General features: G+C 49.7%; 2 protein-coding genes across 2 annotated transcripts; both read left to right on the top strand.

The window, feature by feature from the left end:
- The first annotated feature begins 4,340 nt into the window (after positions 1–4,340).
- LOC112907537 (glutathione S-transferase theta-1-like) lies at positions 4,341–6,585 on the top strand. The gene is made up of 5 exons (XM_025982758.2): positions 4,341–4,624; positions 4,709–4,796; positions 5,626–5,776; positions 6,055–6,231; positions 6,317–6,585. Exons 1-5 carry the CDS (start codon positions 4,513–4,515, stop codon positions 6,515–6,517), a joined length of 729 nt encoding a protein of 242 aa, XP_025838543.1. The 5' UTR covers positions 4,341–4,512; the 3' UTR covers positions 6,518–6,585.
- Positions 6,586–7,353: 768 nt separating this feature from the next.
- On the top strand, positions 7,354–20,056 carry LOC112907552 (glutathione S-transferase theta-4). The gene is made up of 5 exons (XM_025982775.2): positions 7,354–7,676; positions 9,776–9,863; positions 17,674–17,824; positions 18,622–18,798; positions 19,748–20,056. Exons 1-5 carry the CDS (start codon positions 7,565–7,567, stop codon positions 19,943–19,945), a joined length of 726 nt encoding a protein of 241 aa, XP_025838560.1. The 5' UTR covers positions 7,354–7,564; the 3' UTR covers positions 19,946–20,056.
- Positions 20,057–26,091: the final 6,035 nt, after the last annotated feature.

The raw sequence follows: 26,091 nt of genomic DNA, 5'->3' as shown, positions 1-26,091 counted from the left end.
CATTGATAGATGAATGGATAAAGAAGATAACACACACACATATTTATATGAATATTATTAAAGACATGGATGGAGGGGATCCCTGGGTGGCGCAGCGGTTTGGCGCCTGCCTTTGGCCCTGGGCGCGATCCTGGAGACCCGGGATCGAATCCCACATCGGGCTCCTGGTGCATGGAGCCTGCTTCTCCCTCTGCCTGTGTCTCTGCCTCTCTCTCTCTCTCTCTCTCTGTGACTATCATAAATAAATAATAAAAAAAAAGACATGGTTGGAGCTTTATAACATTATGCTAAGTGCAATCAGTCACAGAGGAAGACAAATAGCATATGATTTCACTCATATATGGAATTTAAGAAACAAAACAAATGAACAAAGGAAAAAACCCTCAGATTCTTTTTTTTTTTTTAAGATTTTATTTATTTATTCATGAGACACAGAGAGACAGGCAGAGACACAAGCAGAGAGAGAAGCAGGCTCCATGCAGGGAGCCCGTCGTGGGACTCGATCCCTGGTCTCCAGGATCCTGCCCTGGGCTGAAGCCTGCGCTAAACCGCTGAGCCACCCGGGCTGCCCTATTTACTTATTTTAAAGATTTTATTTATTTGAGATAGAGAGTGAGAGAGAGAGCAAGAGGAGGGAGAGTGGCAGAGGCAGAGGGATAAGCAGACACCCCACTGAGCCCCAATGTGGGGCTTGATCCCAGGACCCTGAGATCATGACCCGAGCCAAAGGTTGAGTCACCCAGGTGCCCCGGGTCAGGGATTTTTAAAGGCCAGTGAAAGAGGGTCTGGGTAAAGGGGACAAGAGTCAGGTGACTCAAGATCAGCTTCGGGAAGTTGCTGAGGGTGGGAGGGTCAATTTCATTTTGTTGTGCCCAAGGGGGAAGTCAGTGGTCCTAGGTTCTGTTTTCTTCTTTATGAAACCTTGAGTTCTTGCAAAACAACTAAATTAACATTTGCTGTCAAACATGAATATTATCTTACAGAAACAAGGTGACAGAGAATAAACAGTTTGGGGGGAAGAGTTGAGCTATGCTACCTACCCTGTTAACTCTTTGGTTTCGCTAGCATCCTAGTGGGGGGTCTCTGGAGGAAAGAACGCAGCGTCTTTAATCATCACAAGGCCTACAACCTGTTTTACAAACCAAGGGCTTCTTATCAACCATGTGCTTCAACCCAAAACTTTTGGGAAATTGCACTTATTTAACAGAAACTGCACAGGTCAAAGCACACAACACTTTGAAGTTACTCACGGTTCCATTTGCCAACATCTGTTTTTCTGTCAAGTGATTTGTTTTTTTAGGACAGGGCCAGGGTCCCCAGTCTCTCAGGACCTTCCATACTAAGTCACATGGCTCATGTGGCTGCAGTTCTTGGAGGTGACAGTAGATGTCACTGCCAACCAACAAATGGGGTCCTTAACCTCGGCCACTGGAATTCATCTTTCCGGGCTCCTACTTTGTGCCCCTGCTCTACCCATCCTATGTCATTCCTGGCTTGAGCCTTGAGCGGCTCCCCTGTCACATCTGTCCTGCCCTGGGGGTTCCTGGTGGCTGTCTTCCCTCTTAGATCCTGTGCCGGTGGCCTCCCTCTCAGAGAGTCCTCACCCTTGCTTGCTTTCCTGCACCTTTTTCATCTTTCCCCAGAGGGTTGAGGCTGGAGGCAGCCTGTGCCTTCTAGAACCACACCAGCTACATTTTGTTCACAATTGGATGGTTTTGCTTCCAACAGACGTTGAAATAAAACATCAGAAGTAAATGAAAGTAGAGTTGAAGAGTCACTCTGAGTTCAGTGTCAGTGAGAACTATGTCCTGGATGGTGGCCACAGCTAGACTAGCCATGCTGGGTACCATCAAAGGTGGGGGGTAGCAGGATCCTCAGGTTGCCTGCCAGGAGGAGAGACAGAAGAGATTCTGGAAGTGACCTCGAATCCCGAATTGGTCTTGGCAGAGGTAAGGGCTTGAATTAATGCTGGAAGCAGGGAGGTGGAATGTGTTTGGGGCTTTCCAGTAGCCGGGCATGGTGAAGGGCATGCTGGCAGGCCAAGGTCACTACGGCGAGATGAGCACCGGGCTCTGGAGCCATGCTGAGGGGTGGGGTGTTAGTTCCCAGGAACTGTCATTGCCCAGGTATGTGACCAGCTAGGGGCATTACCCAACAGCTGGATGGGGGCATGGAGCAAGATGGCCGGGGCAAGGACAGCACGAAGGGGAACCTGTCAATGGCAGAGACTTCTGCTAGGGGCCTGCAGGCTTCTGAGGGCAGTGGGAATGGCTGGGTACCAGGTCCTCAAGTCCACTGCCCCCTCCCTGCCTGCAAACACCACATGGTGGCCTACCGATGCCATCTTGCCTGTAGGCCCATGACCACGTGAATGAGGGCTCGAGCTGGCCTGATGATGGTGCCCAGGATGGTGCCCTTGGGCATGCCTGTATGGACCCAGGTGAGGTGGGTGATCAGGGAATATGACAGGTGAGAGCAGGGCCAAGGTGCTGGAGAGTGGAGGCTTGCAGACTGAGCCCCCCTTCCCCCACCAGACAGGTGCTGGTTCTGCTCATGTGTATGCAGGTGCCCAGGAGGAAGCTGGCCAGGAACAGGGACAGACAAGTTTCTGAGGCAGAGCTTTGGTCTCTAGTTCAGGTGATGTTGGCGGGCCTTATGGTGCTGAAGAAGCCACTAGCTCAGAACAGTAGCCCAGCCTCCCTCCACTGACCCTGCCTAGGGGGGGCAGGGGGTACCATCTCTGTTCAACAGATGGAGAACCTTCCCACCCCCACCTCTTGCCTGCCCCTGGAAGGGGGTAGGTGGGATCCCTCCCTGACTTCCCTCAGGTCCTGTGGCAGCCTTAGGTCTCAGGTGGGGTCCATGACTTGGCTCTCCCTGCCTCCTGTGCTGGTGTCCCCAGAATCAAAGCCTCAGTACTGGCCTGCCCATGAACCCCAGGACTGTGCTGTGTTGGGAAGGGTGGTCATGCAGGTGGCATGACAAGAGTGAATGGAGGGTATCCTGGGTGCAGGGTTGTGCCAGGACCCTCAACATCGTCCCAAAGGTCCTGGCGCAGGCTGTCAATCCCTCCTGGGGACCTCACAGAGGACATTATAGGTCCTCCTTGGAGGCTGGGAGACATAAGAAAGTCTCCTCTCTGGTCCCCTACCCTTGTTCTTCTCCCTCCACTGTTTTTGGTCTGTCTGAGTCTCTGAGTCTCACTCACTGCTAGATGAATAAATGAATGGGTAAATGAAGATATGAGTTCCTTGCTGCCCTCCTCCCTCTGTCTTCCCAGCCTGCTTCCAGGTTATTCTCCCTCTGTCTATCTCTCCCCTCTCTCACTCCTCCCCTTTACCCATGGCAGTGGCCCCCGTCCAATGTGGTAAACCCAGCTGGCTTGGAGGATCTCTGTGCAGGCTTGAGTTACAGTTCCTGGGGTGCTGGGCCCAGGGCTCGCTGATGGCTCTGGGCAGGCCGAGTCTGAGGCTTGCTGACCTGCCTGGCTTCCCTCCCTTCTGTCTGGGCTCCAGGAAGGCTGGCTCTGGACAGCCTGGCTCCTGGGGGTGGCCCAGGCCCACCCTACCTCTCCACTGGGGAAGAGTCTGAGCTGTGCTCCTTCTCCAGCCTGTCCTTGGGAAGGACATGGGCCTCAGCAGGAGTCAGCTTTGTGCCTTGTCCCAGTCCCTCCTTCCCAGAACTTCCTGCCCCAGCCCTAGGACCACCTGGTCCAGTCAGAGTGGCCAAGGGTTACGGGGTCTTCACTAGCTGGGCCAGGCCGCAAACTGTCCTTGAAACCAAGGGCGGGGACAACCCTGCCCAAGTCACATGTCCTATGAGTATGTGTGTTTGTAGAGGATGGAATTTGTCCCTAAAAGTCCTGCCTGGGAGACTTCAATTCCTGTGAAGTGGGGAAGGCATGACAATGGGTCATGCATGGGTCAAGAAAGCCAGGGAGTGGCTCTGACCTCCTCAGGTCACAGAATGAGGCTGAGGCAGCTTCCTGGGAGTCCATGGCTCAGGTCTGCTCTGGCTGTTACCTGCTCCATGACCCACCCTGCTAGCATGTGCCCGGGTGGGTGCTAGGCCCCAGCTCCCAACTCCCAACCCACCCATGACTGTTCTCTGGGTCCATGGAGGCCTTGCCTGCAGCCCAGCCCTCAGCCTCTCAAGACTTGGGTTCTGGAAGTACACAGGACAGTCCAAGAGGAAGGCCAAGAGGCAAATGGACAAGGCTGGGGAGTGTGGCCACACTGGGTGAGGGGGCACGGCGAGGCTGAGGGTGCCCAACCCGGCTCTGTTCCACAGAGGCCAGGAGGTGTTGAGGCTTGGCAGGGCACCCAGCCCGCCTCCATTCCACAGAGGACAGGAGGTGGGGAGGCTTGGCAGGGCGCCCAGCTCTTACGTAGCTCAGAGGAAGTAGGTTTTCGCGAGGCTAACGAATTTCTTCAGGCCCCGTTTTGGAGGGGCCGAACCAAGCCCTGGACACAGGCCTGAGTGGAGAAGGTGAGGGCAGCTGGAGGTGCAGCCATGCCGCCGGAGCTGTTTCTGGACCTGTACTCACCCCCCTGTCGTGCCATCTACATTTTCGCCCTGAAAAATGGCATTCCCTTCCAGCTGCGGCCTGTGGAGCTAGGCCGGGGTGAGCCTTGACTAGCCTGGGCTCCGTGGAGGGGGTGTCCAGGGGCCCGAACTTGCTGAGCCACTCATGGTCTCCACCCCTCAGGGGAGCACCTGAAGCCTGAATTCCTGAAGGTGAACCCTCTGGGGAAGGTACCTGCCCTCAGAGATGGGGACTTCCTGCTGGCAGAGAGGTAATGGGGTCCTGGGGTCTGCAGAGGCCTCAGGGCTGGGGGAGCAGAAGGGAGGAAAGCAGAAACCTGAGGCCCCCACTTCCTCCTTTTAGCTCACCCAGCTTGGAGGCAGGGGGCTGGACTAAGGGGCTGGAGCCAGTCAGGAAGACCCAAGCTCGAGGCTGGACCTCCCCAGATGTCCCGGACCTGGCCTTTCAGCCACAGGGGCCAGGGACCTGAGAGCCCCCGATTTGCACTGGGCTCTGAATCCCAGCTCCTCGCATCCTTGCTCTCGGCCTGGACAGGTCACAGAACTCCATGCCCCAGGTTTCTCCTCTGTAAAATGGAGGAGTCACATGACACCCCCCTTCCTGGGACTTGCCTGAGAACAGAAACTGGTCTCAAAGTCCCAGGAGCCCGGGGTTGGGGGCGGGGGACCAAAAAAGGGGGTCCTCCTCCATCCCCTCCCCTGGGCTCCAGGCACTGGCCTGGGAGGGAACTTGGAGACCCCTTGGGCAGGGCATCCATGGCAGGCCGCCTTCCTCCCCTTCCTGCTCAGTAAGACCCTGATGCCAGCAAGCTGGGCCTGGAGGCAGAGAGCTGGCTGGGGTAATGGTAGGGAGGGGGGTGGCAATGTGGGCTGATGGGGGAGCATTTGAGGAATGGAGCAGTTGGGGGGGGGCAACCATGGAGGGGGATGGGGGTTGCGGATGAAGGGATGGGGACTTCCTCCCCTGGAGGTGGCCTTGGAGAGAAACACAGTCAAATCACCCTGCTTGTGGGAGCCTGCCTGGCACTGAGGGTGGGGAGATCTCTGACGCCCTCCACCCCCCACCCCCCGGGTCCACAGCGTGGCCATCCTTCTCTACTTGAGCCGCAAGTACCAGACGGCAGAGCACTGGTACCCGCCTGAGCTGCAGGCCCGGGCCCGTGTAGACGAGTACCTGGCGTGGCAACACACCGCCGTCCAGCTGCCTGCTACCAATGTCTACCTATGCAAGGTGAGCCGCCCTGCCCTACCGTGTGGGCCGGGGCAGGAGCTGGAGCCCCCAGGCTGGAAGGAACTGGTGGGCATACAAGCCGCCCACCCCATCCCAAGTGGACATCCGTAATCACAGGCCTCTTCTCCTGTGTCTGATCCACTCCTCAGAATCCTTCTGAATACAAAGCCCGGGGGGTGTCGCTAGGAGGGAGGGCTGGTGGCCAAGGAGGGATGGCCAGGTGCCTGGGACATTCGGAGGAGTCCGGGGTAAGCTGCCTCTTATTGTCCCCGGCCCAGTCCCTCCTGCCCCATTTCTCGGGTCAGCCTGTGGACCAGGAGCGGCTAGATCGGCTGATGGGCAAGCTGAGACCAGCTCTGCAGCACCTGGATCAGGAGGTCCTGGCTGCCAAGCCCTTCCTGGCCACCGAGCAGGTCTCCCTGGCAGATCTGATGGCATTCACGGAGCTGATGCAGGTGAGCCTCTCTTGCCTGCTTGCCCTCTGAGGGGGACTCTGGGTCCTGGGCTGAGCCCCCTGCTCCAGCTACCCTGTCTCCCCAGCCCACTGCCGTTGGCTGTGACCTCTTCCGGGACTGGCCCCGGCTGGCAGCATGGCGAGCCCGAGTGGAGGCAGCTCTGGGCCCTGAGCTCGTCCAGGAGGCCCACAAGCTTGTGCTACAGCCTCGGGACCCCCGAGACGCCCAGCGTGACCCCAAGCTGGCCCAGGAGCTGGTGCATCGGCTGCTGGAGAGGCTCGGCTGAGAGGGATGCGACAACGGGGCCTGCTCCCCTGCACTCTCCTGCCCACAATAAACGTGCTGTATGTCCTCTGCTTGTCTCCAGCCTCATTTAGCCCCACTTCTGAGCAGAATCTAGAGGGCCAAGAGATCTCCCGCGATGACACAGCCGAGAGTGAGCAGCCCCCAGGCCTCCCCGAGTGTCCAGTTATCCTCCAGAGTTGCCAGGTGCTGAGTTCCACTGGCCACTGCCAGTGCCAAGCCAGGCCAGAAGTTTCTGGGCTTCTCTGCATAGCCTGGCAGGCCAACCCCTGGCACCCTGGTGGCATTGTCCCCAGTGCCCTGGCTACTCCCCAGGCTCCTGTTCAATGCTTTCTTTGCTATAGTCTAGGCTAGACTGACCTATACCTACCCCCAATCCCTACTTCTGAAACCCTCCATGGTTGGTTCTCATTGCCCCATCCTCATTCTGGACCTGCAGAGCCCCTTGGGTTGCATTCTGCAATGAAGTTCTGGCCCTGAGAATTCCCATGTGTAAGTCCTTCTTACACAGGCCGCCGGCATGCACATGCACCAAGAGGGAGGGGTAGGGCAGGGCTGCAGGTGGCCCATGCCTCCTGTCCCTAAGCCAGGGACCTCTCTCTAGTCTACTCCTTTTTTTTTTTTTTTTTTAATTTTATTTATTTACTCACAAGAGACACAGAGAGGAAGAGACACAGGCAGAGGAAGAAGCAGGCTCCATGCAGAGAGCACGAGTTGGACTTGAACCAGGGTCTCCAGGATCAGGCCCTGGGCTGAAGGTGGCGCTAAACCGCTGGGCCACCCGGGCTGCCCCTCTAGTCTACTCCTGAGTCTTCCCAGAACCCCTGCTGCTGTGAGAATTCCCGGCTTCCTGGCCCCATGACAATATCAAGTGAAACAAGAAGTTCTAGAATGTGGGGTTCTGGGCTTGGGTTGGAGAAGGTTGATAGGCACAGGGCCAGGGCCAGGGCCAGGGGTTCAGGCTGCATCTAGGCCCAGGTTCAGAGTGTGGCAGCTGTGGCTGGTGGGGGTGCCCAACGTGTGTCTCAACATGGGCCTGGAGCTCTATCTGGACCTCCTGTCAGCATCCTGCCGTGCTGTCTATATCTTTGCCAAGAAGAACAGCATCCCCTTTGACTTCCAGTTTGTGGATCTGCTGAAAGGTAGGCACCTCCTGCTGCCCTGCATAGGTCTGGCCCTGGAGTGGGGCAGGGCACAAGGTCAGGGTGTCTCTAAGCTGAGATGCAGAGGAGACTCCACCTCCTTAAGTCCACAGGGGAAGAAATGTTTCCCAAGGGAAGGAACAGACTCTTATAAGGTAAAGTGGAAGGCAGAGCTGCCGAGTGTCCTCCCGTCTCCCATCCAGTGCCTTCGGCTTTTTCTCGTGAGAGGGTAACATCTTGTTAGCTGGAGCACCTCTGATCAGTTGACAAAGGTTGCAGAAGTGTGTGGTTATCCAAACCTGAGTCAAGACCATTGCTTCGAAAAAAAAAAAAAAAAAGACCATTGCTTCGGTCCATACCTGCTCAGGGTGACACAGACCCTGAGTGAGGTGCAGGGTGCTGGCCTCCAATGCTATCCCAAGCATGGAGGGGATTCGTAAAGGCTCAGGTTGCAGAAGCAGAAGTCTCTAGAACATAGTGGAGGAGACCAGGCGCTCTGAAATGAGGTGGGAACCCAGCCCCAGAAATGTTTCCAACTAGAGGCAGCTGGCTGCAGAAGGGTTAAAACTCCCAATAGATTGGGACACTTGGCTGGCTCAGTTGCTAGAGTGTATGGACTTTTGATCTCAGGGTTGTGAGTTCAGGCTAATGTTGAGCAGAGAGGTTACTTTAAAAAAGAAAAATAAGAAAAACTGAGTTCAAGTCCACGTTGAGCAGAGCTTACTTAAAACAAAACAAGTTTCCTTAAAAAGTTGAAAATTGAGCTACTCTATGACCCAGCAATTCTACTAGTAGGTATTTACCTCAAAGATACAAATGTAGTGATCTGAAGGGCCACCTGCACCCCAATATATATAGCAGCAATGTCCACAATAGCCAAACTATGGAAAGGGCGCAGATGTCTGTCAACAGGTGAAGGATAAAGAAGATGTGCTATATATATACAATGGAATATCACTCAGCTATCAAAAAAATGAAGTCTTCCCATTTGCAATGACATGGATGGAGTAGAGGGTATTAGGCTGAGCGAAATAAGTCAATCAGAGAAAGAATTATCATATGATCTCACTCATATGTGGAATTTAAGAAACAAAACAGAAAAAAACAAAACAAAAACAAAACAGAGGATCATAGAGGAAAAGAGGAAAAAAAAAAAAAACAAGATGAAATCAGAGAGGGAGGGATGCCTGCGTGGCTCAGGGGTTGTGCATCTGCCTTTGGATCAGGTCGTGATCCTGGAGTCCCGGGATCCAGTCCCGCATCGGGCTGCCTGCATGGAGCCTGCTTCTCGCCCTGTCTGTGTCTCTGCCTCTCTCTCTGTGTGTGTCTCTCATGAATAAATAAATAAAATCTTAAAAAAAAAATAAAAAAGAAATCAGAGAAGGAGACAAACTGTAAGAGACTCTAAATCATAGGAAACAAAACTGAGGGTCACTGGAAGGGAGGCAGGCGGTGGGGGATGGGATAACTGGGTGATGGGCATTAAGGAAGGCCCGTGATGTGATGAGCACTGGGTGTTATATAATACTGATGAATCACTGACCTCTACCTCTGAAACTAATAATACATAATACATTAATTAATTGAATTTAAATTTTAAAATGTTAAAAAAGTAAAGTAATGACCTTGAGGAGATAAAAACCCAAAACACAACAATAAAACAAAACTCCCCATAGACTGATTGCCCTTGAGAGGTTCTCTTTTGGATTCCAGCTGTGTGCTGCGGCTGGGGCTCCTGGCTGCCTTGTCCCTTTTAGAGGGATCTATAGGAGTGGGGGTGGGACCCGGGCCTCCAGGGGTTCTGCTGATTCATGGGCTGTGGCTTCAGGCCCAGAGCTGGGAGTGGGGGCTCGAGGGCTCTGACTTCTGTGAGCCAACGGGGTGTCCTGGTCACCAAGCCTGGGATGGGGTCAGGAGTCTTGATCCTAATCCCTGTTTTGTCACTGACTGGCCCTTGGACCTGAAGTTAGCCATGGTATTCCTCTGGGACTGTTTTCCCTCCTAGAGAAAATAGGGAGGAAGGCATTTCTGCCTCTGGGAGACCTGGTTCTCTCTTCCCTGGAGTCCCAGCACCCTCAGACCTTTCCTGTTCCTCTCAGGTCACCACCACAGCAAGGAATACATAGAGATCAACCCCCTGAAGAAGCTACCCAGCCTCAAAGATGGAAGATTTATCTTATCTGAAAGGTAAGTCTTCCCCAGAGGTCCCCACTCCCACTATCTATCTCTGCTCCTCCTAGGAGATTCATGCTAGTGCTTATTTTTTATTTACTATGAAAAAATATATATTTATACCAAAGTAGAATAAACTAAGTATTGAGGAGTATAACAAACTCCACATGGTACCCATCACCCAATTCCAACATTGGTCCACTTGGGGAGCCCATTTTGCATCACCTGTAACCCGCTCTATTCCCCTGTCTGCCAACCACCCATCATTTCATCCATAAATGTTTAGGAAAATACTTTTAGGAGATAAGGGCTCTTTGAAAACAAACAAACAAACAAACATCAAGGGCACCTGGGTGGCTCAGTAGGTTAAGTGTCTGCCTCTTGATTTTAGCTCAGAACATAATCTCAAGGTTGTAAGATTGAGCCCCACCTCAGGCTCTGCACTAGTATGGAGTCTGCTTGGGATTCTCTCTGTCCCTCTCCCTCTGCCCCTCCCTGCCTGCTCGCACACACTCTCTCTCAAACAAACAAACAAACAAACAAACAAACAAACAAACATACAAACAAATATTTTTAAGCATCATTGTGATGCCTGGGTGGCTCAGTGGTTGTGCATCTGCCTTTGGCTCAGGTCGTGACGCAGGGGTCTTGGGATCGAATCCCACGTCGGGCTCCCTGCATGGAGCCTGCTTCTCCCTCTGCCTGTGTCTCTGGCCTCTGCCTCTCTCTCTCTCTCTGTGTCTCTCATGAATAAATAAATAAAATCTTAAAAAAAAAAAAGTATCACCACAATACCATGATGACACCTTGTAAAATTAACAATAATGCCTGGATTTCAACCATTATCTTATTCGTATTCAAAAGTTTTTGATTAGGGGCCCGGGGTGACTCAGTCAGTTAAGTGTTTGCCTTCAGCTCAGGTCATGATCTCAGGGTCCTGGGATTGAGCCCTGAATTGGGCTCCCTGCTCAGCAGGGAGACTGCTTCTCCCTCTCCTGCTCCTCTGCTTGTGTTCTCTTTGTGTCAAAAACATAAATAAAATATTTTTAAAAAAAGAAAAGAAAATTATTTATATAAAAAAAGTCTCTATCAAAAAAAAAAGTCTCCATCTCATATATAGCTTGTAGCTCGTGCATTTCAATCCCACTCCAAATAACTGCCAAGTATTGCAACTGGTGATCTGTCTCTTGGGTCTCTTTCCATCTGTAGCCCCTTCCATGACCCACCTCTCTTGCCTTGGCATTTTTTTTATAGTCTCCACACCTACAGGACCCTGAGACCAAGAGGGACATGCTCAGCCAACTGAACCTGCCAGGCACCCCTTGCCTTTGCATTTTTGCTGTGGTTGAAGAATCCGAGTCCTTCCTCTTGTGGAATTTCCCACAATCTGAGTTTTTGCCAATTGTATTCTTATTGTGTCATGTTTACATGGTTTTTCTGTCCTTTCGTTTCCTGTAAATTGGTCATTGGAAGTAGAAGTTTGGTAAGATTTGAGGTTGACTGTTTTTCAGACTGTTTCAGAGGCAATGTCATAATCGCCTCTGAAGTATGTCTTCTAAGTGGCCCACAGGACCTCAGCTGGCCCAGGGCCTGGATTATTTTCCTAGGGCTGTGGTCACAAATTATCACCAACTAAATGACTTAGAACAACAGAAATGTATTGTCTTTTTTTTTTTTTTTTAAGATTTTATTTATTCATGAGAGACACACAGAGAGAGAGAGAGAGAGAGAGAGAGAGAGGCAGAGACACAGGCAGAGGGAGAAGCAGGCTCCACGCAGGGAGTCTGATGTGGGACTCGATCCCAGGACCCCAGGACCACACCCTGGGCTGAAGGCAGGCGCTAAACCGCTGAGCCACCCAGGGATCCCCCAGAAATGTATTGTCTTACAGTTCTGGAGGCCAGAAGTCATAATCGAGGTGTCAGTAGGGCTGTGCTCCCTCTGAAGCTGGGAAAGCTTTGTTCCAGGCCTCTGTCTTAGGTTCTGGTAGCCTCAGGCTTTCCTTGCCTGGGAGATGGCCATCTTGCCTTACCTCTGTGTCCCTGTGTCCAATTCCCCTTTCCATAAGAAGATGAGTCATATTGGATTAGGGTCCACTGTAAGACCACATTTTATTTTTACTTTTATTTATTAAAGTAATCTCTACACCCAATGGTGGGGCTTGAACTCACAATTCCGAGATCAAGAGTCATGCTCTTCTGACTAAGTCAGCGAGGCACCCCTCTAAGACCTCATTTTAACTTGATTACCTCTGTAAAGACCCAGTTTCCAAATCAGGCTACATTCTGAGGTCCTGGGCATTAGGATTTCAACACATCTTTGGGGGACACCATTCAACCCATAACGGTCTGTCCCCTGGGTCCCCCAAATTCATGTCCTTCCCACATGCAAAATATATTCAACTCATCCCAACACCTCCAAAAGTCTTAATCACTCTGGCATCAACCTGTAGCCCAAAATGCCAATGTCTACATTATCCAAATCATGTATAGGTGAGATTCAGGGTATGATTTTTTTAAAATAATTTTTAAAAGATTTTATTTATTTATTCATGACAGATGCACAGAGAGAGAGGCAGAGACACAGGTAGAGGGAGAAGTAGGCCCCATGCAGGGAGCCCAACGTGGGACTCGATCCTGGGACTCCAGGATCGCGCTCTGGGCCAAAGGCAGGAGCTAAACCGCTGAGCCACCCAGGGATCCCCATGATTTTTTTTTAAATAATTTTGTTTATTTATTCATGAGAGACACACAGAGAGAGAGAGGCAGAGACACAGGCAGAGGGAGAAGCAGGCTCCATGCAGGGAGCCCAATGTGAGACTTGATCCCAGGACCCCGGGACCACGTCCTGAGCCAAAGGCAGATCCTCAACCGCTGAGCTCCCAGGCGTTCCCAGGGTATGATTCATCCTGGGGCAAAGTTCCGCTCTCTCTGTGAACCTCTGAAACCAGAGGACGAGTTGTCCTGCTTCCAAAATACTATGGGGAGGGGTGCCGGGTTGACTCAGGTGGTGAAGCATGTGACTCTTGATCTCAGGGTCTTGAGTTCAAGCCCCATGTTGGGTATTGTAGAAATTACTTAAAAATGATAATAAAAAAATACCAAAAAATACAAGGAGGGGCACCTCGGTGGCTCAGTCAGTTGGGTGTCTGCCTTCTGCTCAAGTCCTGATCCCACAGTCCTGGGATCAAGCCCCATGTCCGGTTCCCTGCTTTATGGGAAGCCTGCTTCTCCCTCTGTCACTCCTCCTGCTTGTGCTCTCTCTTTCTGTCAAATAAATAAATAAAATCTTAAAAAAAAAATGCAATGGAGGAACATGCACAGGGTGGATATTCCCATTCCCAAACAGAGAAATAGGAAGGGGGGAGAATCTCATACATTCCAAGCAAGTCTGGAACCCAGCAGGGTAAATCACTTTAGATTTTAAGCCTTGAGAATCATCCTTTTGGCTCCATGCTCTGTCCCCTGGGCCCATAGGGTGGTGGCCCCACACTCTGGAACCAGGGAGGCTGAAGCTCAACTCCCACCTGCACTGCCCCACTCCAGGCCCGCTGGTGGCAGGGCAGCCCTACTGGCCTCTGAACCTCCTTCTGGGTCACTCTTCCCTTCTCTTTCTTTTCTTCTTTTCTTTCTTTCTTTCTTTTTTTTTTTAAGACAATTTATTTATTCATGAGAAACACAGAGAGAGAGGCAGAGACATAAGCAGAGGGAGAAGCAGGCTCCCTGAAGGGAGCCGGATACAGGATTCTGTCCCAGGACCCTGGGATCCTGATCTGAGCCAAAGGCAGATGCTCAATCGCTGAGCCACCCAGGCCCCCCCCCCTTCCCTTTTCTTGAAGGCTAACCCAAGTTTGCAGTTGGATAGCTCTGTCGGCCATTGTCACAGAAGCCCAGCAGCCTTCCTTCATTTCACTCCCCTTCATTTCACTTCATTTCTGTCCCTCTCCGTCCAAGCTGGCAGCGTTCCTACTGAACTGGCCACATGGATTCACAAATCACACACCCTTATCTCTTTAGCAAATGACTGTCCCGCCGCACCCTCGCACTGTTCTCTCCAGAGCAAGGCCCCAACCTCAGTGCCAGGGCTCCTCCTCTCTGCCTTCTCTTGGCTCTGTGTTCTCACCCTGGTGGGCCTAGCTCCCCAGCCTGGATCTCGGAACTATATGCTCTCCATGCCTGGCAAATCCGCTCCTCCCTCATAGGTCTTCTCCAGTGACCCTCGCCGCCCACTCCCCTCAGCCAGAGGAATCTGGTACTGAATCTCTCCTTTGGCCATCTCCCTGTCTGTCTGTCTGGAAAAGGATCAGCCTCTCCTTCTCAGGGTATCTGAAGTTCCCAAAGAAGGGCATGCATGGGCCTAGTCTGAGTCCCCTTCCTGCCTGTGGGCCACTCACTGGCGGGCACACTGGGGCCTCTGACTGCCAGTCACCCTCACCAGAATCACTGGATTAAAGATGACAGAGCAGGTCCTCATGAGAAAAGTTGGAGAGGAGGTGCTAGGCAGACAGAAGGCCAGGAACTGTGATGCTAGCCAGGGTACCTGTCCCCAGGAGATGGGGCTCCTGCAGGCACAGCAAGCTCTGATCTGCTACCGTGGCATTAGGGGTGGCAGGAGGCATTTGGAAATACAGAGGTGTGGATGGGCCCTACTTGGCCCTGGTGCTCCCGGTGTGGGAGCCGGGAAGGCTAATGCCAGAGAATGAGCAGTGGGGAACCTCAAATCACAGGACAAAGAGACACAGAGTGTGGCAGTGGGCTGTGGGCTCAGAGTGGCACAAGCTACAGACAACCTGGGGGAACCAGTCAGGACTGGGAGCCACCAACAGGTCTGCCCAGAGCAGTCATGACCCAGGGGTTGGCCACCAAGGACAGTGCTCCCAGAGGTTGCAAACTGGGGAGGGGCATTGGGCCAGTGAGGCAAGCCTCTGCCTGCCTCTGCTGCCCATTCACACTCCTCCCAACCTGACTCCATCCTGACTCCATCCATCCCCTCCACCCCCTGGTCCTGGTCAAGGTCATGCACAACACCGGGTGGTCAAGAGCAGTGCCCCGGCTTGGGCTCAGACTCGGGCTCAGGCTACTGGGGTCAAACCCCAATCCTGTCACTCATGGGCTGTGTGTTTTTGGTAAGTGAGTTATATTTCTCAGCCTCAGTTTCCTCAATTGTAAGCATACAGGGACCCATCTTACAGGGTTATTGTGGGTTGAACTGAGATGGTTTAAGATTTAGGATTTCCCTCCTTGACAACTCCCCCCTTCTTAGAGAGGTGGACCTTTGGGGCCTCCCTCCTCCCTCCCAACCTCCCTTCCTTTCTCCCCATCCATCTTTGCTCCCTTCTCACTTGCTGACTCTGCGCAGGCAGGGTTGGGGGCTGCGGTGTGTGTGTGTGTGTGTGTGTGCAGGGTAGGTGGGGCAGGCACCTGCATCTTGGACTTTGATGTCATATCAGACTCTGGCTTAGGGCTCTCTAGGGCCCCAGACATCCTAGATTCCTCAAACACCTGTGTCTACCCTGAGTTCCTCCTTTCCTGCCCCCCACCAGCAAAGAGCAAGACCATCTCCTCCAAATGGTGCCTCCAGTCTGTACCCTCCCCATACCCCCGTGGCCTCTGCTCTCCTCAGAACCCCTCCACCCACTACCAGAGTGGTCTTTCTTTCTTTCTTTCTTTCTTTCTTTCTTTCTTTCTTTCTTTCTTTCTTCTTTCTTTCTTTCTTTCTTTCTTTCTTTCTTTCTTCTTCTTTCTTTCTTTCTTTCTTTCTTTCTTTCTTTCTTTCTTTCTTTCTTCTTTCAGATTTTATTTATTTATTCATGAGAGACACAGGAAGAGAGGCAGAGGCACAGTCAGAGGGAGGAGAAGCAGGCTTCATGCAATGAGCCCGATGCAGGACTCGATCCCAGGAATCCAGGATCATGCCCTGAGTCAAAAGCAGACGCTCAACCGCTGAGCCACCCAGGCATCCCATTTTTTAAAAATTAATATGTAATTGCTATACAGCTTTATATTAATATTTATGTTTCAAGTATAAAACATAGTGACTCACTTGATGTATATATTGTGAAATGATCACCACAGTAAGTTCTAGTTGCCGTCCATCACCACATATAGTTGTAGATTTTTTTCCCCCTTATGATAAGAACCTTTAGGATCAACTCTCTCAGCAACTTTCAAATATACAATACAATATTATTGACTTTGGTCACAATTACTTCCCCGTGACTTATTTTATAGCTGCAATCTGTACCTTTGGACTCCCTTCACCCATTTCACCTCCACCCCCAGCCTCCTGCAACCACCAATGTATTCTCTGTATCTATGACTTTGTTTTTTTTTTTTTTATTCCCATATACATGAGATCACACTGTATATTTCTTTCTCTGTGTGACCTATTTCACTTAGCATAATGCCCTCAAGGTCCATCCATGTTGTTACAAATGGCAGGATTTCCTTCTTCTTTATGGTTGAATAATATTCCATTGTATATTTACACCACATTTTCTTTATTCTTTCATCCACTGATAGACACTTAAGTGTTTCCATACCTTGGCTATTCTAAATAATGTGGCAGTGAACATGAGGGTGCAGATATCTTTTTGTTACAGTGCTTTTGTTTCCTTCAGATAAATATCCAGAAACGGAATTGCTGGATCATATAGTGGTTCTATGTAGAAACCTCCATGTTATTTTCCACCGTGGCTCCACCAGTTTGCATTCCCATCAGCAGTGCACAAGGGTTCCCTTTTCTCCGTATCCTTGCCAACATTTGTTATTTCTTGTCCTTTTGATGACAGCCATTCTCACAGGTGATATCTCATTGTGGTTTTGTTTTTTTCCTAAGATTTTATTTTATTTATTCATGAGAAACACACAGAGAGAGGCAGAGACACAGGCAGAGGGAGAAGCAGGCTCCATGCAGGGAGCCCGACGTGGGACTGTCTTGGGACCCCAGGATCACAACCTGAGCAGAAGTCAGACGCTTAACTGCTGAGCCACCCAGGTGTCCCCTCATTGTGGTTTTGATTTGCATTTTCCTGCTGATGAGTGTTGTTGAGCACCCTTTCATGTGTCTGCTGGCCATCTGGACATCTTTAAAAAATGTCTCCAGTCCTTTTTTGATTGGATTATTTGTTTTCTTGCTACAGAGTTATAGGACAAAGGGATATTTCTAAAATTCAAGGTGGATTTTTTCATCCCCCTGCTTATATAACCAGAACCTTGAGGGTTAAGTCCATAGCCTCCCGCATCACCAAGGGCCTCCCTGTGTGGCCTCCACCATATCTCTAGCTGTCTCTGACCATTTTCCCCATCCTTCTTCTGGTCACATCCACCAACTCTTTTTTTTTTTTTTTAATTTATCTATTCATGAGAGACACAGAGAGAGAGAGGCAGAGACACAGGCAGAGGGAGAAGCAGGCTCCATGCAGGGAGCCCGATGTGGGACTCGATCCTGGGTCTCCAGGATCACACCCTAGGCTGAAGGCAGACGCCAAACCACTGGGCCATCTGGGCTGCCCCCAACTCTCTTTTCTCTGCCATGCTACCTCTTACATGAATTCCTGTACATGTTTCCCACTACCTAGACTGCCCTTTCTGATGCCATCTAGCAACTCCCATTCACCCTGTCGGTCTCCCTCTCTTCTCTTACTGACTGTGGACTGACTGCTTTTCTTGGCATCCTTTGGGCTCATCCTTTCCCTAGTAAAAAGTCAGTGCCCAGAGCCCATCTCTGGCTGGAGGTCCTGCCTTGGGCCCAGGCCACACTGGGGTGGTGGGGTAACAGTTTTGGGCAAGGCAAGAGCAATGCCCCCGACTTTCTCTCTCTGCAGCGTGGCCATCCTTTTCTACCTGTGCCGCAAGTACAGCACACCCTCACACTGGTACCCACCAGACCTGCACACACGCGCCCGTGTGGATGAGTTCATGGCTTGGCAGCACACTGCCATTCAGCTGCCCATGAGCAGGATCCTCTGGATCAAGGTGAGTGGGGTCCAGGCTAGGGCTGACCACTGAGGAGTTCAAGGAGATCTCCCTCCTTTCCTGAGCCTCATTTCCTTGGCTCCGTCTCCTGCCTGCCTAGATTTCTAGAGCTGATGGGAGTGTAGAATGAACCACTGGGTATGAAAAAGCCTTGTAAAAACAAGGGGAAGGGCACCCAGGAGAGGTTGGTATTATTCAAGCCAGAATAGGATTCAAGAAATTTCACTGACTTAGAAAACATCAGGGTTGAAGGGTCCACAGAGACCACCAAATTTGAAGATGACCCATAGCTGGTGTATGTGCCCTTACTGCTTATCTCATGCCTGAGACAGACCTCACTAACCAATTACAGGATTCCTTCCCGCAGTGATCTCTCTCTCTCTTTTTTAAATATTTTATTTATTTATTCATGACACACACACACACACACACAGAGAGAGAGAGAGAGAGAGAGAGAGAGAGAGAGAGAGGCAGAGACACAGGCAGGGGGAGGAGCAGGCTCCGTGCAGGGAGCCCGACTTGGGACTCATCCCGGGTCTCTAGGATCAGGCCCTGGGCCAAAGGTGGTGCCAAACCCCTGGGCCACCATGGCTGCCCCCGCAGGAATCTCAAAATCCCACTGAATTGTGGCCCCAGGTTACTTCTACCAACCAGAATCACTAAAAGAGATGAACCTACTTTCCATCCTTGGTTCTGTCCAACACCTCTCCAGCAGACAAGGGTGCTGAAGAGCGGAGGTTCAGATGGGATTATTAGAGTGCAGCCTCCTCTTCCCTCCCGTCCCCCACCCTGGCCAGATGCTGATCCCAAGGATCACAGGTGAGGAGGTTCCAGCCGAGAAGACAGAGCAGATGTTGACAGAGGTGAGGACAAACATGCAGCTCTTTGAGGAGAAGTTTCTGCAGGACAAGATGTTCATCACCGGGGATCACATCTCACTGGCTGACCTGGTGGCCCTGGTGGAGATGATGCAGGTGTGGAGTGGGATGGGGTGATGGACAGAGCCTGGGCACAAGTGAGATTCCTCTGCGACCATTGGGGCCATGCTTTGATTATAGGCTGGCGAAGTCTCCAGTGTCTGGAGTCTCCAGGAAGTGTACAGAGGCCATCAAAGTGTCCTTCCAGCTGAGTGCTCCTTTTCTAGAGCTCCAGACACAGCTCTGAGTCTGAGGGGCATCCACTGTGTGTTTGGGGGCACACCCAGGTGTGGGCATTTATGTGGTTTCTACACACAGGGGAGGGTGGCCATTTCTGACCTGGCTGGTGTGCGAGATGGCCAGTTCAGACTCTGGCCAATGTCTTGAGAGGCCAACGTAATCTGTGGCCAGTATGCAAAGTGTCCATTTTAATGCAGACCATCACCAGGAAAAACCAGTGTTTCTGGCCCAAGTGGTGTAGTCCCCTATATTTCACCCCTAACCCACATTTCACCCACATCCACCCCATTTCGGGATGCCCCAAGCTTTTTGGGTGCATGTTTCTTAGACTACCTGCTGGGTCACCCACTCTAGGGCCTGAGCCGATTACAGAGGAAGGCTCAATGTGGAGGAAAAAGAACTGAATTCGTTGCACCTTCATCTGAGAATAAGGGATTTCCCAGTAGAAGGCAGGACCCATGGAAGGTTTCATGCTGAAGTGGGAGCCATCTGGGCCAGGTGTCACCTCAGAGAGGGATTTAGGAGCCTTGGAGCAAGACCAGTGGCCAAGAATCCTGGAGATTCTGATCTTCCAGTCCCCACCCCACATCTATCACATAATGTCTGACCCCTTGTCCAGGCCAGGGAGTAGGGTGGGTCACAGACTCACTCTTGGTAGAGGCAGATTAGGAGAGCCCCTGAGGCTATAGGAGGGGACCTATAGGTAGGGCTGGTCCCCCTCTCCCTCCTTCTGCCTGACTACTCCTTCTTCTTCATCTATCTGTAGCCCATGGGAGGCAACTATAACGTCTTCCTCAATAGCTCCAGGTTAGCTGAGTGGCGCATGAGGGTGGAGCTGGCCATTGGCTCTGGCCTCTTCTGGGAGGCCCATGACCGGCTGATGAAGTTGGCAGAGTGGGACTGTTCAACACTGGATCCGATGGTCAAGGAGAAGATCTGCGAGTTGCTGCAGAAGTTCAGATAGAAGCAGAACTTCTGCAAGGCTTGGCTGGCTCACCCCTTTTGAGCTTCCTTTCTTAGAGGAGATGTTGAAAACAACTACATTTCTTTGCCTAATAAAATACTGCAATCACCACCATGGCTGCTGAGTCTGGGACAGTTGGTATGAGCATAGGGTTTGGTGTGGGCGAGTGTGGTGGTCATGGGTCCTCCCAGGTTCCAAAAAAAAGTTTAAAAACTAAAGGTTAAATATGATTAAGGGCGGGGAATCCCTGGGTGGCTCAGCGGTTTGGTGCCTGCCTTCAGCCCAGAGTGTGATCCTGGAGACCCAGGATCGAGTCCCATGTCTGGCTCCCTGCATGGGGCCTGCTTCTCCCTCTGCCTCTCTGTCTCTCTGTGTCTTTCATGAATGAATGAATGAATCAATAAATCAATCAATATCTTTAAAAATATGATAAAGGGAGCCTTGCTGGCTAAGTCAGTTCAGTGGAGCATGCAACTCCTGATCTCTGGGTTGGAAGTTTGAGCCCCACATTGGGCACAGAGCTTACTTAAAAAAAAAAAAAAAAGATTTAAAAAAAAAGATTAATTGGGGGTGCCTGGGTGGATCAGTTGGTTAGCATCCAACTCATGTCATGATCTCAGGGTCATGAGATTGAGCCCTACATTGGGCTCTGCAGTCAGTGCAGTGCTGGAGGTTCTCTCCCTCTCCCTCCCCCTCTGCCCCTCCTCCCTCTACACTTGTTTGCACACTCCCAAATAAATAAAAGATCTTTAAAAAAAAATCAACTGGGTTAGGGTGCCTGTGAGCTCAGTTGTTCGGGTGTCCAAGTCCCGGTTTCAGCTCAGGTGGTGATCTCAGTGTCATAGGGTTGAGCACATCAGGATCTGGGCTCAGCAGTCGGCCTGTTCCTCTGCCTCTGCTCCTCCTCCCTCTCATGCTCTGTCTTTCAAATAAATAAATAATACAATCTTCTTTAAAAATCGACCAGGAGTTCCTAGGTGGCTCAGTCAATTAAGCATCTGCCTTCTGCTCAGGTCATGATTCCTGGGTCCTGGGGTAGAGCCCAGCATAGCATCGTGCTCTCAGCTTAGTAGAGAGTCTGCTTCTTCCTCTTCCTCTGCCTCTCTCCCTGCTCGTGCTCTCTCTCTCTTTCTCTCATTCACTCTCTCAAATAAAATATTTTTTTAAAAAAGATTTTATTTATTAATGAGAGACACAGAGAGAGAGAGAGAGAGAGAGGGGCAGAGACACAGGCAGAGGGAAAAGCAGGCTCCTTGTGGGGAGCCCGATGCGGGACTGGATTCCAGGACCTGAGCCAAAGGCAGACCTCAACCACTGAGCCACCCAGGCGTCCCAATTTATACCCTTTTAAAGTCCTCACTCGGCTGCACCTGGCTGGCTCAGTCAGTAGAGCAGGCAACTCTTGATCTCAGGGGGGGTGAGTTTGGGGCCCCACCCTGGGCATGGTGCCCATTTAAAAATAAATTTTAAAAAAATGGAAAAGGAAAGAAATGAGAATCCTCTGTTTGTAAACCCTCAGGGAATTGGGGTCTTTAGAGCCTTAGCTTTCTGTTCTCCTGGTTAGCAATAATCCGATAAACAGCTTTCTCTTTTTCAAGATTTTATTTATTCATTAGAGACACAAAGAGAGAGACAGAGACAGAGACAGAGACATAGGCAGAGAGAGAAGCAGGCTCCTTTCAGGGGACTCAGTCCCTGGGCTCCAGAATCATGCCATGGGCTGAAGGCAGACACTCAACTGCTGAGCCACCCAGGCGTCCCATAAACAACTTTTTTATTCCTTTCTTGCAAACACTCAGTGGGGCCCTTGCTGGCTTTGGTGCTCGTTGGGTGGATGAACTCTCCTTCCGTTAGGTTATGCAGTCACTAAGAACAAAAAGCACGACTCCATAGAAAAATGGACTAAAGATATGAATAGGCAGTTCACAGATGGTGAGAACCAAGTAGCAAAAACACATTAAAAGAACCTAAAACTGGGGCGCCTGGGTGGCTCAGCTGGTTAAGTGTCTGCCTTCAGCTCAGGCCATGATCCCAGGGTCCTGGGATCGAGCCTCACATCAGGCTCCTTGCTCAATGCAGTCTGCTTCTCCCTCTCCCTCTGTTGTTCGCTCTGCTTGTGCTCTATGGCTCTCTCTCCCTCTCTCTCTGTCAAATAAATAAAATCTTAAAAAAAAACCCAACAACCCTGAAGCTTATTAAATGTAGAAAAATGAAAATTAAAGTTATAATCAATTATAAATATCACTCCACACCATACCCATTAGGTTGGTATATTTAAGTTACGTTCAGGGTCTTGTGATAGCAAAGCCACCCAGGCACCCCAGGCACAAGTTTAAAACAGCAGATTCACAGTTGTTCTTGTAGCTTTATTTTTGTGACTACTAGAACAATTTATTTTTAAAAAATTTTAAATTTTATTTAAATTCAATTAATTAGCATATAATGTATTATTGTTTCAGGGGTAGAGACCAATGATTCGTCAGTGTTAATATAACTCCCAGTGCTCATCACATCACGTGCCCTCCTTAATGCCCATCACCCAGTTACCCCAGCCCCCACTCCCTCCCCTCCAGCAATCCTCACTTTGTTTCCTATGATTTAGAGTCTCTTAAGGTTTGTCTCCCTCTCTGATTTCATCTTGTTTTATTTTTGCCTCTCTTCCCCTATGATCCTCTGTTTTGCTTCTTAAACTCCACATGAGTGAGATCACATGATAATTCTTTCTCTGATTGACTGATTTCCCTTAGCATATCCTCTCGTTCCATCCACATCAATGCAAAGGGCAAGGTTTCATTTTTTTTAAATGGCTGAATACTATTCCATATACTCCACTTTCAATAATGGATGTAACAAGGCAGAGGTCATAGAGGAAATAGACTCGAATGATGCTCTAAACCAATGGACTCACCAGATAGATTCACAGAACCCTCCACCCAATGACCACAGAATACACACTTTTTTTATTTTATTTTATTTATTTATTTATTCATGAGACAGGCAGACAGGCAGAGGGAGAAGCAGGCCCCCTACAGAGAGCCTGATGTGGGACTCCATCCCAGAACCCCCAGATCACAACCTGAGCCAAAGGCACTCAATTGCTGAGCCACCCAGGTAGCCCTTTTTTTTTCTTTAAAATTTATTATTATTATTATTTTAGTAATCTCCACACCCAACCTGGAGCTCAAACTCACAACCCCAAGATCAAGAGTTGCATGCTTTTTGGATTACCCCAGCCAAGCGCCTCAGAATATACATGCTTCTCAAGTGCACATGTAATATTCTCCTGGATAGATCATATGTCAGTGTTGTGCCCAAGTGTGAATCCGAGAAACCACCCAGGAGCCGACACCAATGCAAACACACGAGGGTTTATTTACAAGTTCGAGCTTGGGTCCAATTATACCCAACACGGCGGAGCAGGGGCATGGACCCTGAAGTAGGTTACAGCTGGGTTTTTTATGGGCTGGTCTAGGGGATTTTCAGAAGGGGTGGAGGAATTTTTTCCATTCCAATATGGGGGACAGGGGTGGGGGAGTTTCTTAAGATCTGATATGGGATTTCCTGCCGAGGGCATTCTGAGCTCTGTTGTCTTTGTGATATGGGATTCCTTGTCAAGGACATTCTGCAGTTTTTCCTGTAAAGTTCAGCTCTTATTCACAGGGGCCTAAGATGGCTGTACTTGTGCTAATGCTAAACTTGAGGTGGAATGGCCTTAATTTTCTCGGCCTCCACAGTCAGGTCACAAAATAAATCTCATTGAATTTAAACAGATCGAAGTCATATCATGTATGTTCTTGGAACACAATGGAGTGAAATTAGAAAATAACTGAAGAAAAACGAGAAAGTTCACAAATACCTGGAAATTAAACAATACATTGTTAAACAGCCATAGAGAAGTTAGAGAATACCTCTAACATATGAAAACAAAAACACAACATAACAAAATTTACGAGATAGAGCAGAAGCAGTGCTAAGGGAAATTTATAACTGTTAACGTACATGAAAAACGATCTCAAATCAATAACCTAACATTATACCTTAAGGAACTAGAAAAAGAAGAACAAACTAAACCTGAAACCAGCAGTAGAAAGGAATAATAAAGACTAGAGTGGGGATGCCTTGGTGGCTCAGCAGTTGAGTGTCTGCCTTCGGCTCAGGGCGTGATTCCGGGGCCCCAGGATCAAGTCCCACATTGGGCTCGCCGCAGGGAGCCTACTTCTCCCTCTGCCTGTGTCTCTGCTTCTCTCTGTGTGTCTCTCATGAATAAATAAAATCTTTAAAAAAATAAACGGATAACATACAATGACCAGGAGTGCAAGGGTGGTTCAACATAGGAAAATCAACCAGTATAACATACCATACTAATAGAATAAAAAAACAAAACAAAACCCATGACTATCTTAATAGATGTAATAAAAAAAAATCATTTGATGAAATCCAACATCCTTTCAGGATAACATTACTCAACAAACAAAGAATAAGATAAAGGGCAATAGGATACTGGGATGCCTGGGTGGCTCAGGGTGTGATCCTGGAGTTTCGGGATAGAGTCCCCCATAGGGCTCCCTGCATGGAGCCTGCTTCTGCCTCTGCCTGTGTCTCTGCCCCTCTCTGTCTGTGTCTCTCATGAATAAATAAATAAAATCTTAAAAACAAAAAAAAAAGGCAATAGGATAAAGGGCATCTATGGAAAACTTATAGCTAACATCATACTTTGTGGTAAAAGACTGAAAGCTGCCCCTCTTCCCGCATCAGGAACATAAAAGGATGTTCACTGTCACCAGAGGGACAGACCAGACCGAGTACCCTCCTCAGGAGCTATGTGGGAAACCCAAATGATCTGATAGGGTGGTGACAGTGCAATCCTACCCCACTCCTGGGTTTCTTTGTTTATTTTCCTAGCTTTATTGAGAAATAATTGACAAATAAAGATTGCGCCTATTTTAAGTGTACAGTGTGAGGTTTTGATATACATTTACTTCGTGGAATGAATACCACAATCAAGTCAAGTAACATATCCACCACTTCATGTAGTAACCATTTTGGTATTGTGGGTCATTGTCCTGGAGTGACAGGTGCCTTGCTGGTGGTCTGGCTTTTGCTTTCTTACTCTGCCCCTCCAGGCTCTCTGGGAGCCTGCACTTTGAGAATGGTCTGAGCATTGGTTGGGAATGTTCTGTCTAAATGGCCTTTATCTCTTTTTCTATAAAATAATAAATCCATCAGTCTCTCGTGAGTTGGGTTATATGAGTCAGATCCTAAGAAAAAGATTAATCCTGGAATATGGACCAAATTAGGTTTTGAGACTCTAAGATTGAGACTGAACCTTAAATTTTTTTCAGTCAAAAATCATTATTACCAATATTTACTTTCTTTGTAAAAATCTTCCTTACTGCGTAGAAAATGTTGTTCCTGCAGATGCATTTTCAGTTGTACTTGTGTTAGGAAATGACATAGACACCATTTGACCAGGTGGCATAGGCATGCTCTGGGGGATTTCTGGGTAGTGAGGAACAGGCCTGAGAGGCTCAGCAGATGAGTCCAGGGGTGGTGACTTGCAAGAGGGCCCTGTAAGGCTCTAGCCTCTCCATCATATTATATAACTATCTACCTATCTATTTACTATTGAGATATAATTGACATAACAATGTGGAAGTTTAAAGTGTACAACGGGCTGATCTGATACATTTGTAGATTATAATAAGAGCTAACACCTCTATTACATCACCGAATTATCATTTCTTTTTTGTAGGGAGAATAACCAAGATCTAGTCTCTTAGAAACTTTGAAATCCTCTTACAGTCATTGACTATATTGTTGACAATTAATGTTGTTGACTAATAATCCTTATGTTGTGATAGATCTTCACAACTTATCCATCTTCTAGTTGCAAGTTTGTACCCTTACACATCCTTCCAGTTTCCCCACCTCCCAGCCCCTGGTAGTCACCATTCTACTTTGTTTCTAGGAGTCTGGCTTTTTTTAGATTTCACAAATAGGGATCCCTGGGTGGTGCAGCGGTTTAGTGCCTGCCTTTGGCCCAGGGCGCGATCCTGGAGACCCGGGATCGAGTCCCACATCGGGCTCCCGGTGCATGGAGCCTGCTTCTCCCTCTGCCTGTGTCTCTGCCTCTCTCTCTCTCTCTC

Source organism: Vulpes vulpes, chromosome 10 (assembly GCF_048418805.1).
Source record: "Vulpes vulpes isolate BD-2025 chromosome 10, VulVul3, whole genome shotgun sequence".
NCBI classification, from domain to species: Eukaryota; Metazoa; Chordata; class Mammalia; order Carnivora; family Canidae; genus Vulpes; species Vulpes vulpes.
Note: the sequence above shows the minus strand (reverse complement) of the source record. Positions and strands in the feature narration are given on the sequence as shown.